The following is a 20,118-nucleotide window of genomic DNA, read 5'->3' on the forward strand; positions in this document are numbered from 1 at the left end:
TAGGTATTTAGGCGAATTGACAGCCCTTAGATTTGTGCGATTTATCGTATACCCAAAATTTACCGGATTTCTTTTAGTACCCATGTGGATGACTTCGCACTTTTCTTTGTTTAGTGCCAATTGCCACTTTTCGCACCATACAGAAATTCTCTATGGATCATTTTGTAATTGAAGTTGATCATCTGATGATTTTACTAGACGAGAAATTACAGTGTCATCTGCAAACAACCTTGGGGGCTGCACAGATTATCACCTAGGTCATTTATGCAAATCAGGAACAGCAGAGGGTCTATGACACTACATTGCAGAATCCCAGATATCACTTCTGTTCTACTTGATGATTTACCATCTATCACTATGAACTGTGACCCCTCTGATAGGAAATTGGTGTGACCTGTGCTACTTTCCAGTCTTTAGGAACAGACCTTTCGTCAAGTGAGCGGTTGTGCATGATTGCTAAGAAAGGCACTACTGCATCTGCATGCTCTGAAAGGAACCTGATTGGTATACCACCTGGACCAGAAGACTTGCCTTCCTTAAGTGATTTGAGTTGTTTCATAACACCTAAGATATCTACTTTTATGGCACTCATGCAAACAGCTGCTCTGGTTACGAATTCTGGAATATTTACTTTGTCTTCTTTCGTGAAGGATTTACGGAAAACTGTATTTACTAACTCCGCTTTAGTGGCACCATCGTCGGTAACATTTCCATCGCTATCGCACAGTGACGGTATTGACTGCTTTTTTTTGTCACTGGTGTACTTTACATATGATCAGAATCTCTTTGGGTTTTCTACCATATTTTGAGACAATGTTTCACTGTGGAAACTATTAATAGCATCTCGCATTGACATCTGCACTAAATTTCGAGCTTCCGTGAAACTTAGCCAGTCATGGGGATTTTGAGTTGTTCTGAATTTGGCATGCTTTTTTTCGTCTCTTATTAACTTATGTGGAATGAATCTATCTATTGCTGTCGATACTGTATCTTTGAACACAACAATTACAGTCAGTTTAACATGATTTACTTCATTTGTAAGACATTTTATTCTGGATTGATTTTCCTTCTGGATTTATTTTCCTTCTGGATTTATTTTCCTTCTGGATTTATTTTCCTTCTTGTTTCACTTGAATATCACCATCATCATGCCCTAATCCTGATTAAAAGCTGGTAATGTTTTTACCCGGTACTCTAATATGTGAGCAGCAACCGAATCTCTCATTACAACCCCCAACATTCTCTCATATCCAAATAAAATACTGATCTGTTTTAGAATGAAGGAATGTTTTATGAAGGACAATACTTCCACTTTGGAATGTTACCTTACCTAAAAAAGCAGCATAAATGTTTGTTCACAGTATCCATACACTTATGAGAACTTTTATTCCAAACCTGTTCAAATACAGTAAGAGTCTGAGATGACAAATTGATGCTTTTTCCTCTGGTGTTTCACAAAACTGTCAAATTTTAAACAGAGAAATTGACTGTTGTAGTGACTAGTTCATAGTTTCTTGCATATCCCTCACACTAGCACCGCACGAGTCAAATGTCGCACGACTGTTCGAGCGACACTGATACTGTTTCGAGCACTTCGGCGTATGGGAATTCCTCCAGCCTGTTGGAATGAGTGTCTCTCTTGTCTGGCCCTGCCCTTCTGAATTTTTCAGAATAAATATCCAAAACTTCATCTGTAAATAAAAGATGACCCTTATATCCTCTATTAAACAACATAAAAATGTTTGCCTCAGCAGTAATAGTTTAATCTGCGAGTATAAGACGACACTGTAATTTTCGAATGATGAACTTGGGAAAAAGTATCATCTTATAATTGGATAAATACGGCACTATTCTGAACTGTCAAGCTGACAATCACATCCAGAATTGCAATATTATTGTTAATGTTCTCATACAATCTACTGTTTGCCCAAGAAGGATGTTGTATTGTGTGTGAAAAATACATTGCACACATCTTTATGAGAAGTGTCATCTCATTTATTTGCAAATATGGTTACTGTACTAAATTCTTGCCATCCAGCAGATACTGCAAAATTTGGAGAAGAAATCCACAAATTGATACATCCATAGTCAATAAAAAGTGAGCATAATAATATTTACAACTCCTGTCCAAGACAAAATCTAAACTTAGAGAATAACCAATGAGAAAAATACAAAGGTCACTAGTGCTCGATAAACCGGCGTAATGTGAGAGTCTGCAAGATTGAGTTTAAAATTATTTTCTCCTGTGCACATTAGGCGTCACTCACCACTGCTGGTCAGGACGTACGGCTGTGTGGGGTGCACGGCGATGCAGCGCAAGTAATCGGTATGCGCCTCAAATGCGTGCGCTCGCTCCAGCGTGTTGTAGTTGAACACGCGCACCTGCATGTCGTCCGAACCCGTCACCACCCAGTTCTTGCGGGGCACGAACTTTGCGGCGCGCACGGGCAGGTCGCAAACCTGTAGGCGGCAGTCGACACGGCACAATTACATTATTTATTTAGTGCGTAGCATGCGGCAGGTACACAGACAGAGGAGAGAGAATTATCAAACTGATGGTCACACATAACTAAAAAGAGCAGTGAGTCTCCAGCGTAGTTTGGAAATCCACATTGTTCAGTCACTCGACACAATTTGGTGTCACGCGGTTGAAATCACTTTTCCATAATAAACAGCTAAACTTCATAAAATATGAGCAAGGGGGGAAATATTAATCTACCCCCAAGAGACATCACACTACGAGCATACGACACCACCTCCAGTTTTGCTAACAATCTTAATCTGATGAGGAAGACAGTCCACAAGTTCAGCTACGTCATACCCAACTGAAGCCGTTCATTCATACAATCGCTTAGATCTGTGGCTACTAACTGACAATATTCTTGCCGTGTCTGCAGTCAGATCGTGTAACAAACAAAACTGGGTGTATCAAAAAAGACTTTAGGATGTGAAAACTCATACTGCCCGATGGTATAACTTTATAGCAAAATGCGTTAATGTCTTTAGCTAAATAGATTCAATGTGATTTCAGTCGGTTATGTGACACATTCTAGCTATGAGCTCTGCTACAAAAGTGCTAGTACGGATGGAACGAGACAGGATCCTTTACGAATCCCCAAAAGAAAAAGTCGAGAGGTGTCAGGTCTAGTAAACATGGGGACCACGCAATTAACACACCTCGGCTGATCCACTTGCTCAGAAAGCAGACTTTTAGGAAATCCTGGATGTCATAGAGGTAGTGTGCCTAGGCCAAGTAGGCCTATTGGGCCAATGTTTTAGCCCAGTCGACGAAGACTAAAAAAGTCAACTAGGGGAAAAACTGTGTAGCTGCAAATTTGTGCACCGAGTTAGGAAAGTGTGTCCTGAACAACATACTAAAAATCCTGACTGGTGAGGTATGTGTTACTCTGTGTGTGTGTGTGTGTGTGTGTGTGTGTGTGTGTGTGTGTGTGTGTGTGTGTGGAGGGGGGTGGGGGTGGGGGGGTAGGGGGGGGGGGGGTTGGTGGTCGGCAATTAAAAGTCTTTTTTTTATGTTTCTCTTGAATAACTTGAGAACCGTGGCTTCTAAGTGAAAATGTTTTCAAGTACAAATTTAACTACATTACATACCCTACAGTAATTTCTGCACTGCTGGTGACGGAAGAATAGCACATTATTAAAAATACTGTTTTAATGGTGTAAAATTAATGTTTGTTTTTAAATCAAGTTGATGAGAAACAAATATAAATTGTGTGTAGCACGTCCAAGAGCAGTAGGACCATATTAAGGGATAAACTGCCTTCCAGAGGCATACCAAGGTGTAGCGGGGGACATGTGGGGTAAAAGTGCAAAGGAAGGTAAGTTGCTGTGTTGTACCCGTGCACTTCTCTCCACCACTGGTATGTAAACAGATCAGCAAGCGGGTGGTTGCCCACTACCTGCCCCTCTACATCACATGAAGCAACCGAAGGGTGTCACACAAAGTTATATCGAGCCGCCACATCACACCTTACAAATCAAAGGTGCACAGACATGACCTGGCGATGTTGATTTCCTCACAAACTGCATTAACATTATACTGAATGCAGATATGATTTGCCAATAAAACTAGTCTAAAAAACATACAAGGGGCGTTTGAAAAGTCTGTGCAAAAATAAAAACTACTTACGTGTTTGGGACAAACCTTTTTTATTTTTCAACATGGTCTCCTTTTAAACTTACACACTTTGTCCAACGCTGTTCTAATTTGTTGATCCCTTCTGATTAACAGGAATTGTCCAAGTCTCCAAAGTCGCTATTAGTTGCTGCAATCACCTCCTCGTTTGAATAAAATCATTGTCCTGCCAGCCATTTCTCCAAATTGGGGAACAAATAGTAGTCTGAGGGAGCCAAGTCTGGAGAATAGGGAGGATGTGAAACGAGTTGGAATCATACTTCCAATTATTTTGTGACCACAACTGCTGAGGTGTGTGCTGGTGCAGTGTTGTGATGGAAAAGGACTTTTTGCAGTCCAATCACCGGCGTTTTCCTTGCAGCTCGGTTTTCAAACGGTCCAATAACGATGAATAATATTCACCTGTAATAGTTTTACCCTTTTCCAATATTCAATGAGCATTATCCCATGCGAATCCCAAAAGACAGTCGCCATAACCTTTCCGGCCGAAGAACTGGTCCTCGCCTTTTTTGGTGCAGATTCTCCCTTGGTAACCCATTGTTTAGATTGTTCTTTGCTCTCAGGAGTATAGTAATGTATTCGTGTTTCATCCACAGTGACGAAACGATGTTTAAAGTCTTACACATTTTTCCTGAACAGCTGTAAACCATCCTTGCAATACTTCACACGATTCCATTTTTGGTCAAGCGTGAATAATCGCGGAACCCATCTTGCAGATAGCTTTCTCATGTCCAAATGTTTATGCAAAATACTATGTAACCATTCATTCGAGATGCCCACAGCATTAGCAATCTCGTGCATCTTAACTCTTCTGTCATCCATCACCCTATCATGGATTTTATCAACGATTTCTGGAGTCGTAACCTCCACAGGGCATCCAGAATGTTCAGCACCACTTGTGCTCACATGGCCACTCCAAAAATTTTGAAACCACTTATAGACTGTTCTAATCGAAAGTGCACAGCCACCGTAATGTTTATCAAGCTTCTCTTTAGTCTCCAGGGGCATTTTGCCTTTCATAAAGTAATGTTTAATCAACACACAAAATTCTTCTTTGCCTATTTTTTGACAATCACTCTACTTCCTTGATTCACAAAAATGCCAAACACAAAGAAATAGACCAATACGGCTGAAACTTTGTGTGCGTTATTTCCGAAGATGCTACTAACTAAACATGACCTCGATATGCACCATCTCTCGGACTTTCCACGGACTTTTCAAACGCCCCTCATAAATGGATGGACTAGAAAAATTTCTGTGCACTATTCAACATTGCTAGAGGGGAAATGGATCCTTATCATGGATCATCATACTGCATGGAAGCTGTAATTTTCTTCCAGGAAAGGCAACTTTCCCCATAACAAGCACTGCTCAGTTTTCAGTTTAACGACAGGCTATATCTCCCAAGCATTTCCCGTTCAGCTCTTTCATGTGGGTACACAAAATAATTTCACTGAGCTACTGTGTACATAGTAGAATTTTTCAGTTCATGAAGCGAGTATTTATTTGAAACTTTTAAATGAACTACTATGTAAAAAAGGTCAACAACTGGAGCCGTCAACTGTATACCACACTGAAAGGCCTGCCACAAATGTAAAACACTGTCTATTCAACAATTTTGAATTTGTTGTCTCCACCACCAATGGCTGGAATACTTTTTGCAGCTTAAAGGAATTAAATGCATCACCCCAGACTCATTACTCCCAACATCTGAAGAGAGCCAAGTGGTGAAGGGCAGGTATTCATTCAAATGGGCACAATCTCAATTTTTATAGCATTTTTGGAAACATATACATATCAAGAATGTTGAGATGAAAAAGTTTATTAATCCATGCATTACATAAGTTTCTACAGCCCATTGTTCAAAGCAGAGTAACAGCCATTGTGGGATGCTCTTATACCGACACGCCGACTCACGTAGAAAACTAGTTGTGCCTTGAAGGATGTTCACAACATGATTTATATTTCAGTACGCACGCAAATATTTGCTGAAAAAGCTTATGTGCAACGTGTGCAGACTGCTGAAAATAGCACATCCAGCTCAGCCAGATCGGCTTTTCTTGCCGAGAAGAACAAGGGAATTGTTATCCAGGAACAACTGAAGTTCAAAGAAAGGTTGATATACTGTCCTGGAATTGCAGACAAAACACAAACAACAAAAACACTTTTTTTGGTCAAAGCATAATCTCTGGACTGCCATATTGGATGAGCCATTTCGAACTTTGAAAATCTAGTTTCAGATTTGTGTTCAGAGAGACAAAAATTATATAATGGCATGTAGTTTTTATGCAGACTGGACTAATAAGACATATTAAAGTTTTCCCTAAACTTTAAACAGGTTTTTCTCGACAATCAATTTTTCAGAACTGCGTGCAGTATAACATAAAAGCGGTTCGACCTATTAACTTGTACTTTTGACCCCTGAAAAGCAAATACTTTTCTTAGGAGCTTATACCTATTTATTTATTTACGTAGTTTACACCCACATTGGAGCACTAAAATCGAACATAATACAACAGAGTCTACAATGATTAAGTTTAGGTCTTAGCAGTCAGGAATTTCTTCGTTTCCCAAAATTTCCCACAACCTATACCTTATACCTATAATATATGAAATCTGTCAATCTTAACTATTTTTTTAAAGCCATAATAACTGAAAAAAAGAAGAAAGAAATCAAACTTAAAGTTCATGTTAGAATTATATCATTAAATTTAAGATTATTTCATTATGATTAGGCATAAGCTCCCATAAATTTAATGTAGTATCGAGTGACATTATCCATTTTTGATTTCAGATGACTTGTGATGGGCTGCACTGCATGCAGTCTGCATACTTCTAACTCGCAGACCCTTGATCAAACCATAATTAAGCGCGCCATAATCCCCAAAAAGATCCTTTTTATGTCTTCTCATTGTCTCAAAAACATTTCCAAACTTTGCCTATTTTTGCTCATTTGAATGAGAACCTGGCCTTACACTGGTTACATCTGCAACGGGTGCAGGTCACCCAGGTGTCATCAAACTTCAAATTTTTCATCACCAGCTAAGTTACACATTAAACCACATTACTGCTCTACATTTGAACATGTCTGTCCTGTTCCATCAGATATATTAACACCCGCTTTGCAAGATGTACTGTGGATATGTAGTAATGGCTCCACTCTGTGAAAACTCCCTCCGTAAGTGCCAGGAATTCCTTAATGGAAAAGGTTTACGCAGCTGACCAGTAACACAATCAATGGTGAGGGAAGTGCAGTTCCTGGTCATTCATTAATTCACCTCGATATGACTACAGCACAATCGTACCATTTTATTATGTGCTGTCAATATCAGACAGTTGCACGATGCTACATTTGCTAATCCAACCCCTTTCCCACCAACACCACATAAGTTGCTGACAACATGACACTTACAAATTAAACATTTCTCAGCCATTCCTTACATAAATGTATTTTACATAAAACGTCACATAATGACTTCAATTAAGTACTCGCATAATGAACTGAAAATAACTCCATTATATGAACATGAACTCTGTGAAGTTATATTGTCTGCTGATACAAGAGAACTGGACAGAAAATGCTGGGGAGATATAGTCAGCCTGTAAACTGAAAACCGAGCAGTACTCGTGGCGGGCAAAGTTGCCATACAGGATGGCTAAGCACCATTTTTCCTCTAACAATATAGAACAATGTGTGGAGATCAATATAGATCATCTCCATACGTGTTCCTCTATCCCGTTCACGAAGAACAAGGTGCATTCAAGTTCTAAGGCCTCAGATTTTTTTTCTAATTAACTACTCACCCGAAATCGATGAAACTGGCGTTACTTCCCAACGTAATCGCCCTGCAGACGTACACATTTTTCACAACGCTGACGCCATGATTCCATGGCAGAGCCGAAGGCTTCTTTAGGAGTCTGTTTTGACCACTGGAAAATCGCTGAGGCAACAGCAGCACGGCTGGTGAATGTGCGGCCACGGAGAGTGTCTTTCATTGTTGGAAAAAGCCAAAAGTCACTAGGAGCCAGTTCAGGTGAGTAGGAAGAATGAGGAATCACTTAAAAGTTGTTATCACAAAGAAACTGTTGCGTAACGTTAGCTCGATGTGAGGGTACGTTGTCTTGGTGAAACAGCACACACGCAGCCCTTCCCGGACGTTTTTGTTGCAACGCAGGAAGGAATTTGTTCTTCAAAACATTTTCGTAGGATGTACCTGTTACCATAGTGCCCTTTGGAACGCAATGGGTAAGGATTACACCCTCGCTGTCCCAGAACATGGACACCACCATTTTTTCAGCACTGGCTGTTACCCGAAATTTTTTTGGTGGCAGTGAGTCTGTATGCTTCCATTGAGCTGACGGGCGCTTTGTTTCTGGATTGAAAAATGGCATCCACGTCTCATCTATTGTCACAACCGATGAAAAGAAAGTCCCATTCATGCTGTCGTAGCGCGTCAACATTGCTTGGCAACATACCACACGGGCAGCCATGTGGTCGTCCGTCAGCATTCGTGGCACCCACCTGGATGACACTTTTCGCATTTTCAGGTCGTCATGCAGGATTGTGTGCACAGAACCCACAGAAATGCCAACTCTCGAGGCGATCTGTTGAACAGTCATTCGGCGATCCCCCAAAACAATTCTCTCCACTTTCTCGATCGTGTCGTCAGACCGGCTTGTGTGAGCCCGATGTTGTTTCGGTTTGTTGTCACACGACGTTCTGCCTTCATTAAACTGTCGCACCCACAAACGCACTTTCGACACATCCATAACTCCACCACCACATGTCTCCTTCAACTGTCGATGAATTTCAATTGGTTTCATACCACGCAAATTCAGAAAACGAATGATTGCACGCTGTTCAAGTAAGGAAAACGTCGCCATTTTAAGTATTTAAAACAGTTCTCATTCTCGCCGCTGGCAGTAAAATTCCATCTGCCGTACGGTGCTGCCATCTCTGGGACGTATTGACAATGAACGCGGCCTCATTTTAAAACAATGCGCATGTTTCTATCTCTTTCCAGAACTTGAATGCACCTCGTATATCGCCTGAAGCTTGGTAAGATTAATTTCAATCTTCCAGCTATCACAAGACTGGGTGATTTCATCTACAAGTTCTTGTAGTTTCCTGCTTACGAACAGTAGGCTGTGGCAGCTCCTGTAGGTCACTGTACCGTAAGTGTAGGTGTGATTGCTCAGTCAACTTGCCTCAGTATATCGCCTGTGTAAACGGATTATAGAACAGGATCCAAAAATGAACCCTGTGGGACTTCGGCCACAATCAGTCCTGTCTGGCTGAATCGTATTCTGTTTCTTACGAAGAAATGGCACTCTGCAAGAAAGGAATTATCTTTATTACGTGTTCTGAGCACCCTGTTTGATCTAGTTTTGTATTAGACCATCGTGCCAGATTCAGTCAAATGTCTTCTCTTTAACTAGGAAAACTGCTCCTCTTTCTTCTCTATTTGTTTTAACCAGACAGATGTGTTCTCCCAAGTACAGGAATTGTTGGGCAGTGGACTGCTCAGCACAGAATCCATACTGCTCAATCATAAGGATGTTGTTTTCAGCAAGGAACTGCCAGAGGGGTGCTAGGACGATCAGTTCGAGGATTTTACAGTGGGCAGTTAGTAGGGAAATAAGTCTTTAACTCTCTGGAAGGTGCACGTTTTTGTTAGGTTTCGCGAGGGCGATCATCTTCACAGTTTCCCACGCTGAGGGGAAGTACTGATTCCTACCGTAAAAGCTGTCCCTTTTTTACACTGTGGAGAGTGCGCACCAGAAATTGTCGCTGATGCCCCCTACCGCACTGCTTCCCAAAAATGAAAGCTGGCAGAAACGATAAATCGCTACGGAGTACCGATGTCAATATATTCTGCCGAGTCGACAACTGTTTTTATTAATGTCAGATAAACCAGGATTTCACATTTTACTTAAAGGATAACCACTGTCACAATAATATTATCCGCCAGTCTGATTTCGACTGATTTTCTTCCGAGAGTATCAATAGCAACATGCAGAGTCTAGACTCCTTACCATACTCTATGAAAATTACGATGCAAAGTGCTCACAGACTTTAGCTCTCCAACCTGAAACACCATCCGTGTATCATCATATAAACAGTGTGTCTCACTTGAGTTAGCACATTGGCTAATAAAAACTAAAAGTCGTTGATTATATTCACAAAATCACTGTATTTATTTAAAACAGTCCCCCCCTTTGAAAGAGTCAGTGTAGTTCTTTCTCGTAATTGTATATAGTTTACAGTACAATTTCGTTGGATATCCTTAATAGCATGGGAATGGTGTCCTTTCATTGCCTACTTCAATTTGGGGAACAAGCAGAAGTCAGCTCGCGCAAAATCCGGCAGACGATCAAGAACTGTGATCCATTTACTGGCCAAAAACTTGCGCACAATCTTCTCTATGCGGACTGTGGTGGTTGTGGAGGTGTGACCATGTCTCTGCCTCTCAGTATTTGGGTCAATTCTCGCCTACAGGTATAGAACTTGAATGTCACCTCGATGCTCCACCACCATTTTCCGCCGAGTTTTACAGACGAGTATTTGGGACCAGCATGCCTATGGCAGGGATGCTAGCAGTTTGTCAGTCTACAAGGGTGTTGTTGGAACTCCAAGGATCTTAACACCAAAACTCGCCACGAGATAGCATTGCAGTTTGGAGTTTCACCCGAGTAATCCTCACAGAACTGGAACACACTGTGTACCATTCTGTGTTCCTTGGTTAAACAGTGATTCTGTGTTTATTGGTTAAACTGCTCCACCAGGACAGATTTCTCAGGTTGTAGTAACTGTGTATGGTGATGTTATGAACTGTATGCCCGATACACATTTTCACACGATGGCAAGGGATTTGTAAATACAGGTCTTCGTCAGTCCTAGATCATTTAAACAAGAGCCAAGCAGTGGTCTAATGTTAGTGGGCAAGTGAAACACACTTCTAAGATGATGAGGGACAGTCAAATGAAAACTGAACACCCGTCACAAAGGGAACACAGATTGGTTCCATTCAAATGTAACCACCACACATGGCAAGACATTTACCCCACTGGAAGATGAGATGGTCAATTCCAGTTTCGTAGAACGCAGTCGGCCACTGACAGATCAACAACCGTACTCACTCTCACATTTCCTTGCCCGAAAAACTGACGTCCACCCGTCTTTCCTCAGGTCAGCAAAGATGTGAAAACCACACAGTGAAGAATCCAGGCTGTATAGAGGACGGTGTGTGTTTGCCAACCAAATCAGTGAAGTGTAGCCTTCATCCGATCAGCTGTGTGGGGGCAGTTGTTATCGCACAACAGGACGGTTCTGTCCTACAGTACTCCTGGGCATTCTGACTTTATGGTGCACTGTAGTTTCTACAGGTGTCTTTGCAACACTGGGCATCAATTGTGGTTCCGTACTCGAGGAATTCGAGAAGCAAAGCGCTCCCAGAGTCAAAGAAGAAGGTCGCAAGACCTTACCGTAACTATCGCGACAAAAAATAAAAACATCTACAGCTGTCCCTATGATTTTGTTTTATTTTGTCGCTACCAATTTCAACGCTTCATTGCATCACCTTCAGGCTTGGCAGTTGACGATTGGAATGCTGACACATTATCTGCATATTTAGTAATACTGGCAACTGATGGGTTATGCATGGGGATCATATCCATGCGTACCGCATCAAAACAGCCTGAAGATGACGCAATGAAGCGTTGAAACTGGTAGCGACAAAATAAATTAAAATCATATGGACAGCTGTAGGTGTTTTTATTTTTTGTCACGATAGTAAACGGCCGTCATCCCAGAGACCTCCTGCTAAAAGGATGGACACACAAATGCTTACCAGAACTTTTGTGAACACCTCTGGATTTCTTTTTCTGAGGAGATGTGGGACATTTCCACTGTCGGCTTTGACATTTGCTCCGTTTGCTCTCTGGCTCAAAATGCTGGTACAACATTTTGTCCTCTGTGGTGATGCTGGACAGATAACCACGCCCTTCCTCGTGGGACTGCAGCAGATGACTCAAACTTGACACAGTCCTCTCCACCTTTTATCCCTCCGTCAGCTCGTACGACACCTACTGTGCGCAAATGGCGGTAATACAAATGGTCTTTTGACGGTAATGCAAATGGTCTTTTGACGATGGCACACAAAGAGCTATGGCTAATGCCGACTTGAACATAAAATTCATCTTTCGTGGTTCATCGGTCTCTCCAGATAAGGGCATCAATGTGCCCCATCAGATCGGGGACAGTGGCTTGTCCTGGGCACGGATCATCTACCAGCCACATCCCTCCTCTTCTCAGAGTCTTTCACCACTCCTGCACACACGTCGGGACACAAAGTGTTCACCACACGCGACGAAGTTCGCATCCTCGGCCACTAGGAAATGAACCACACCACAGTAGATCAGTCTACAGTCAAAAGGTCATAATCCAAGAACCACTTGCACCTGTGATGTGGCTTTATGCTGTTCATCAACCACAGTGACGAAAGTACCGAAATGTAACAACAGTGGGTTTCCATTTGAATGCGCCTTATATATCTTTAAAAACTTCACGAGAGGTCCCCTCAGAAAGTTTATACATGGAAATAAGTGGAACAGTGAGTCCATTAAAAGACATTCAAAGAAAAACAAGAGCTACATAATATTATTTTATTTGGCTTTGAAGTTTTGTTGAATGTTTTGAACCCAAATATTTTCAGCATCAACTGCACATAGTCTTGATTATGTTGACCACTACAGCTGACAATATCAATAATTAAACAAACAACCACCTGATCTGTATTATTACACATTGTGTTACAAACAGTTTTGTTAATTGAACAACTTCAGGATGTTGGGTTGTATGTAAGTCATGACATAAATTGTCTGGTTGTCTTTAACATCACCTACAACTAGATTTTAGCACAAAATGGAAACCTGAAGATATTCAATGAAAGATACCGGTCTTAACACAATAAATTTCTAATAAGAATATAATAGAGGGAAACATTCCACGTGGGGAAAATATATCTAAAAACAAAGATGATGTAACTTACAAAACGAAAGTGTTAGTCTGTTGATAGACAAACAAACAGACACAAACACACACGCAAAATTCAAGTTCTCGTAACCAACAGTTGCTTCATCAGGAAAGAGGGAAGGAGATGGAAAGACGAAAGGATGTGAGTTTTAAGGGAAAGGGTAAGGAGTCATTCCAATCCCGGGAGTGGAAAGACTTACCTTAGAGGGAAAAAACGACAGGTATACACTTGCGCGCACACACACACATATCCATCCGCACATACACAGACACAAGCAGACATATGTAAAGGCGAAGAGTTTGGGCAGAGATGTCAGTGGAGGCGCAAGTACAGAGGCAAAGATGTTGTCGAATGACAGGTGAGGTACGAGTGGCAGCAACTTGAAATTAGCGGAGGTTGAGGCCTCGTGGGTAACAGGAAGAGAGGGTATATTGAAGAGCAAGTTCCCATCTCCGGAGTTCTGAAAGGTTGGTGTCAGTGGGAAATATCCAGATAACCCGGACGGTGTAACACTGCGCCAAGATGTGCTGGCCGTGCACCGAGGCGTGTTTAGCCACAGGGTGATCCTCATTACCAACAAACACTTTCTGCCTGTGTCCATTCATGCGAATGGACAGTTTGTTGCTGGTCATTCCCACACAGAAAGCTTCACAGTGTAGGCAGGTCAGTTGGTAAATCACGTGGGTGCTTTCACACGTGGCTCTGCAAATTTGTAATAATACGTATGAGGTGATTTTTATTACTCATTGATTGCGTAAAGCCTATTAAATGTAAATCCTCTACAAATGCAATTTTGGCTTTAAGCCATTATCACTGGCTCAGAAGCTGAGTCCTGATTTTAGTTGTTAAGAGCAGATGGTAAAGCTCAAATCTGGTGCAGACCCCATGAAGCCCTGGATCCAAGTTGTCAACAAGGCACTGTGCACACTGGTGGTGGCCCCACAATGGTGTAGGCTGTGTTTACACAGAATGGACTGCGACCTCTGGTTCAACTGAACTAACCACCGATTGGAAATAGTTACATTCAGCTACTCGGAGATCACTAAGTCATCCGTGAACTTCATATTCCCAAACAATGACGAAATTTTTATGGGTGACAATGCACTACTGTGCCTGGGTTCTGATATTGAGAAGGCTATCTACACTTACAGTGAAAATGTGGTTAATTCATTAGATAAAAAATTGCAGGCAACTGGTATATTTTGTGATATGTCAAAGGCATTTGACTGTGTAAATCACAATATCCTTTTAAGTTAATTAGAATATTATAGTTTAACAGGAAATGCTGCAAAATGGTTCAAATCTTATATCTCTGGCAGGAAACAAAGGGTGTTATTAGGAAAGACATGTATCACGCTATCAGGCATCATCCAACTGGGAACTAATTACAAGTCGAATCCCACAAGGTTCCATTTTACGGCCATTACTTTTTCTTGTGTATATCAATGACCTTTCATCAGTAACATTACCGGAAGCCAAGTTTCGTTTTGTTTGCCGATGATACAAACATTGCAATAAATAGCCAATCAAGTGTAGTCTTAGAAAGGTCAGCTAATAAAATATTTGTGGACCTTAATAACTGGTTCCTAGCCAATTCCTTGTCACTAAACTTTGAAAAAACACACTACATGCAGTTCAGAACTTGTAAGGGGTGTCCCACAAGAATATGCCTAACATACGATGACAAGCAGGTGGAAGAAGTGGACAGTGTTAAATTCTTGGGATTAAAGCACGATGATAAATTCAAAGAGGGGAAAGCAGAAAGGTGGAAGGAGTATATAGAGGGTCTATACAAGGGCGATGTACTTGAGGACAATATTATGGAAACGGAAGAAGATATAGATCAAGATGAAATGGGAGATACGATACTGCGTGAAGAGATTGACAGAGCACTGAAAGACCTGAGTCGAAACATGGCCACAGGAGTAGACAACATTCCATTAGAACTACTGACGGCCTTGGGAGAGCCACTGCTGACAAAGCTCTACCATCTGGTGAGCAAGATGTATGACACAGGCGAAATACCCTCAGACTTCAAGAAGAATATAATAATTCCAATCCCAAAGAAAGCAGGTGTCGACAGATGTGAAAATTACCGAACTATCAGTTTAATAAGTCACAGCTGCAAAATACTTACGCGAGTTATTTACAGATGAATGGAAAAATTGGTAGAAGCCGACCACGGGGAAGATCAGTTTGGATTCCGTAGAAATGTTGGAACACGTGAGGCAATACTGACCTTATGACTTATCTTAGAAGAAAGATTAAGGAAAGGGAAACCTATGTTTCTAGCATTTGTAGACTTAGAGAAAGCTTTTGACAACGTTGACTGGAATACTCTCTTTCAAATTCTAAAGGTGGCAGGGGTAAAATACAGGGAGCGAAAGGCTATTTACAATTTGTACAGAAACCAGATGGCAGTTATAAGAGTCGAGGGACATGAAAGGGAAGCAGTGGTTGGGAAGGGAGTGAGACAGGGTTGTAGCCTATCCCCGGTGCTATTCAATCTGTATATTGAGCAAGCAATAAAGGAAACAAAAGAAAAATTTGGAGTAGGTATTAAAATCCATGGAGAAGAAATAAAAACTTTGAGGTTCGCTGATGACATTGTAATTCTGTCAGAGACAGCAAAGGATTTGGAAGAGCAGTTGAACGGAATGGACAGTGTCTTGAAAGGAGGATATAAGATGAATATCAACGAAAGCAAAACGAGGATAATGGAATGTAGTCGAATTAAGTCGGGTGATGCTGAAGGAATTAGATTAGGAAATGAGACACTTGAAGTAGTAAAGGAGTTTTGCTATTTGGGGAGCAAAATAACTGATGATGGACGAAGTAGAGAGGATATAAAATGTAGACTGGCAATGGCAAGGAAAGCGTTTCTGAAGAAGATAAATTTGTTAACATCGAGTATAGATTTAAGTGTCAGGAAGTCGTTTCTGAAAGTATTTGTATGGAGTCAAGCCATGTATGGAAGTGAAACATGGACAATAAATAGTTTGGACAAGAAGAGAACAGAAGCTTTCGAAATGTGGTGCTACAGAAGAATGTTGAAGATTAGGTGGGTAGATCACATAACTAATGAGAAGGTATTGAATAGGATTGAGGAGAAGTTTGTGACACAGCTTGACTAGAAGAAGGGATCAGTTGGTAGGACATGTCCTGAGGCATCAGGGGATCACCAATTTAGCATTGGAGGGCAGCGTGGAGGGTAAAAATCGTAGAGGGAGACCAAGAGATGAATACACTAAGCAGATTCAGAAGGATGTAGGCTGCAGTAGGTACAGGGAGATGAAGAAGCTTGCACAGGATAGAGTAGCATGGAGAGCTGCATCAAATCAGTCTCAGGACTGAAGACCACAACAACATCTCAAATAATATAATAGTTATGATCTTTTTAAATTGGGTGATTCTGTTTGATGTACCCTGTATTTTGAGGGGTTCGATATTTTAAATTGTGTGCTTTACTGCTGAACAACTAAATGTTATTCTTTACATTAGAGAACTCTGTAGACAAGGGAGATAGCTATTACGATAGGTGAAGCATTGGCTGTCTTTTTAAGTTTGAAAGGATTTTAATTTCTCTAACATTTTGAGGAAGATGATTTAAGAGTCAGGTTCCTTGTACAGAAGATGATTTAGAGAACAGGGCAGTGTTGTGCAGTGGTACAGAGAGGATTTTACTTTGGTGAGAAATAGTATTTCTGCTACATTGTTCAGATAGTAGTGTACAGGTCATAAACAGGAAGAAGGGCAATGGTTGAGTAGATGATACAGCAAACACAGGGTATGATCATCTCTACAATTATAGACATGTAGCCATGATAACTATTCACAAACAGGAGTGATGTGATCAACACAGTGTACACGACAAATATATCGCACATGTGCATTTGTCGTCAGTTCCAGTGGACATGAGCTCTCTTAAGAGTGTCCCTGGAGAGTAGGATCACCGTGACCAGTAATGGGGAGTATTAGTGACTCTACGAGTTCCTTTTTAAGTCAGAGAGGAAACACTTCCATACACTTCCGTAGTGAAAAAAGTCATACTGATACCTTCTTATAGACTGATTTTGTGTGTTCAGTGTAGTCTAAGTGATGGTCCAGAATTACAACCAAATTCTCTGCACAAGAAGAAAAGAATATTTCTGTGCTGTTTAGGATTAAGTGAAGAAGAGAGTCTCTGAAATAGGGATTAATATGTCTTTTGTGAGCAACTACGACTGCCTGTGTTTTACGTGAGTTAAGTTTCAAACCTATATCCTGCGTCCATAAAACAAGTAAGTTAGCATTTATGTCCCATATGGCTCCATGCAGATTTGTTGGGCCTACACTTAGGTACAAATAATAGCTGTCTGTGAGTAAATGAGGCCCAATACTGATCCTTGTCATCGGTTCCCTGATACTATATTCTTCCACTGCAACCTCTTTCTTCTGACCATTACATAGTGTTGGAAGTATGTAAGGTATAGGTGGAACCATTGTACAGCCCTTGAAGAAAAGTTTTGACTTGAGTTTAGCAAGTAGAATATCAAAGTCAAAAGCTTCACTGAGATCCAAAAAAACACATAATATTTGCCTCTCATTTGTCCATAGCTTGTTTCAATTCATCAGTCACTTTTATAAGAGCAGTCGTCATGCTGCGATTTTTCCAGAAACCAGATTGGTATTCACCCAGAACATTATTTGATGTTAAGTAATAGGTAAGTTGATCGTTAACTATGTATTCTAAAGCCTTAGATAATGTTTGTAGAATCCAAATGAGCCTGTAGTCAGAAAGTTCTTTGACAGATTCCTTTCTGGGCAGAGGTTTTACAAGTACATTTTCCCAGGCTATTGAGAAGATGCTGGAGGTCATGGAATTGTAAAAATACTGATTATTACGGGCAGTAATGGATCGACGAGGAAACTGATCATTTGTATTACAATATTGTAGTGTCCTGCAGCTGCTGATCATATTCGTGCAGTTGACTTCCTGACTGTCTTAAAATTTACAGGCGAGAGAATATTTTTTTCGTTTGTACAAACTACTGATACTTCAGGAGAATTGCGTGTCTGTCCAGTAGAGATGCAGGCATGGTGAAATACTTATTTAGATCCTCAATAGGAACTACAGGTTCATCTACAGACTGAGTTCTAGAAATATCTAGACCTCGTGCATTTTTCCATAACACAGAGGGTTTTTGAATGTTTTCAGTTAGTGCTGACTGACTGCAACGGCAATGCACACCGACGCTTGTGTTTTAAACCCCACATCACAGTACTAGTACCAGCACCTAATAGCAAGTCATGACACTAACATTATTAACAATGCAAATCCTGCAGCACATAATCTGATAATCATTCCTATAAAGTTGGACACCCATACAATAAATAGTTTTCTGTCTACACTGGCTCAAGTTGCATTTGATTGTAACCACCCTGTCCATAAAACCAATAAAAAGTAATCCAATTATTTGAAATTGATTTTTATTGATGTACGGTAATATTATGAGAAATCGTTTAAAGATTATGAACACTTACACAACGACAGCCTCTGGATCTTTTATTCTGACAGTCTGCCATTTTCCGAGTGTTAGTTCTGGGTATCTCTGAGTTTCACAGTCTGTTTGTTAAAGAAACCACACTGATACCATAAAAGAAGTGCCCAATTTTAGAAATCATCAATCAGCAGACCAACACATTTTTTTGACAAAGATAAGTATAAAAAATGATAGAGAATGGGAATAATATAAAAAATATGAAACGAACACTCTGAAGAGCATGTGGAGCTACAAATAATACCCTACAACGGCGAAACATACACACTTAGCCATACTTTCTAGAGCTGCCAGTCTTCCACATCTAAACAAACTCTGTTTTAAATGGAGAGCAGTACATTATAAGAAAAATCTGCTAGAGACTAGTGGGCACCACGAGTCTAGCTGGACAGCACTGCTCACCGCACCTGAAACACGGTGGTCTGGGTTCGAATTCCATCCCGGCACACAGCGCAAACATGTTGGGACGTTTTGGAAAAGTATACACTCCGATGAGGAGTGACAGGTCCATTCTCATTCACAGATCTGAGATAGCCATATGGCTAACAACTAGGAAGGCTGCAAAATGCAAATCACAAGATCTTTCACTGCTGTCACAAGTTTGGAATGCACCAAATTCTGCAATGTCACAGGATGGAACATTTTACATCCAAAAATATAAGTTTGACAGTCTGCACAGAAAGGAAATCACAGAACAGTGATTAAAGAGATATGGACACTACAAAGCAAAAAATATAATTTCACAATTAGACAAACCTCAAATGATTTCACGAGTTGCTGCGACTCGTGATTCCAGATGTGGACATTGCCGTTGTACAGCGAAGCCAGCATCCATGGTTCTGTGGGATGCAAATCAACACACTTTACACGGTCCGAGCGTGCCGTCAGCCGGCGCTTGATGTCGAGTCTGAGCGGCTATTGACACAGAGAAACAATGCAAACTGGTAAAGAATGCCCACACATCTTGAAAACACAAACATTTAAGAACTGTTAACAGATGTTAACACCTAACAACAAACACATCTTTCCTTTTTTTATTTTTAACATCATACAAAATGATAAAAAAAAAGAGGGTCGACAGAAGTGTCCGATCCAACGCGTCGGCTTTGACCCGTGACGTAAGGGTGTTGTCGTGTGTGACGTCATGACGGCGCGGAGTTTAGTTTGAATGTGGCTGTCTCCAGTTCTGTTTTATCTTATTTTATTTACTTTTCTGATCTGTTCGCTCTATCTCGTGAGATTTTTTTTTTTAAATTTAAAAACACTTATTACTTATTTTAATTATCTGTTTCCTCGAATTTCTGTTTTAGTTTATTATATTTATCTTTCTGATCTGTTCGTTCTATCCCGTGAGATTTTTTTTTTTAAAAAAAGACAAAAAACACTAATC

At 40.7% G+C, this 20,118-nt stretch overlaps 1 protein-coding gene across 1 annotated transcript in view; it reads right to left on the reverse strand.

The window, feature by feature from the left end:
- The window catches only part of LOC124720395 (coatomer subunit beta'), a 164,105-nt gene that overhangs the window by 142,407 nt on the left and 1,580 nt on the right, over positions 1-20,118 (reverse strand). The window contains exons 2-3 of the mRNA XM_047245736.1: positions 19,485-19,643; positions 2,268-2,460 (exon numbers count right to left, since the gene is read on the reverse strand). Coding sequence (XP_047101692.1) covers positions 2,268-2,460; positions 19,485-19,643 — 352 coding nt within the window. The remainder of the gene's footprint in view (positions 1-2,267; positions 2,461-19,484; positions 19,644-20,118) is intronic.

The sequence above is a fragment of the Schistocerca piceifrons genome, chromosome 11 (genome assembly GCF_021461385.2).
Source record: "Schistocerca piceifrons isolate TAMUIC-IGC-003096 chromosome 11, iqSchPice1.1, whole genome shotgun sequence".
Taxonomy (NCBI): domain Eukaryota; kingdom Metazoa; phylum Arthropoda; class Insecta; order Orthoptera; family Acrididae; genus Schistocerca; species Schistocerca piceifrons.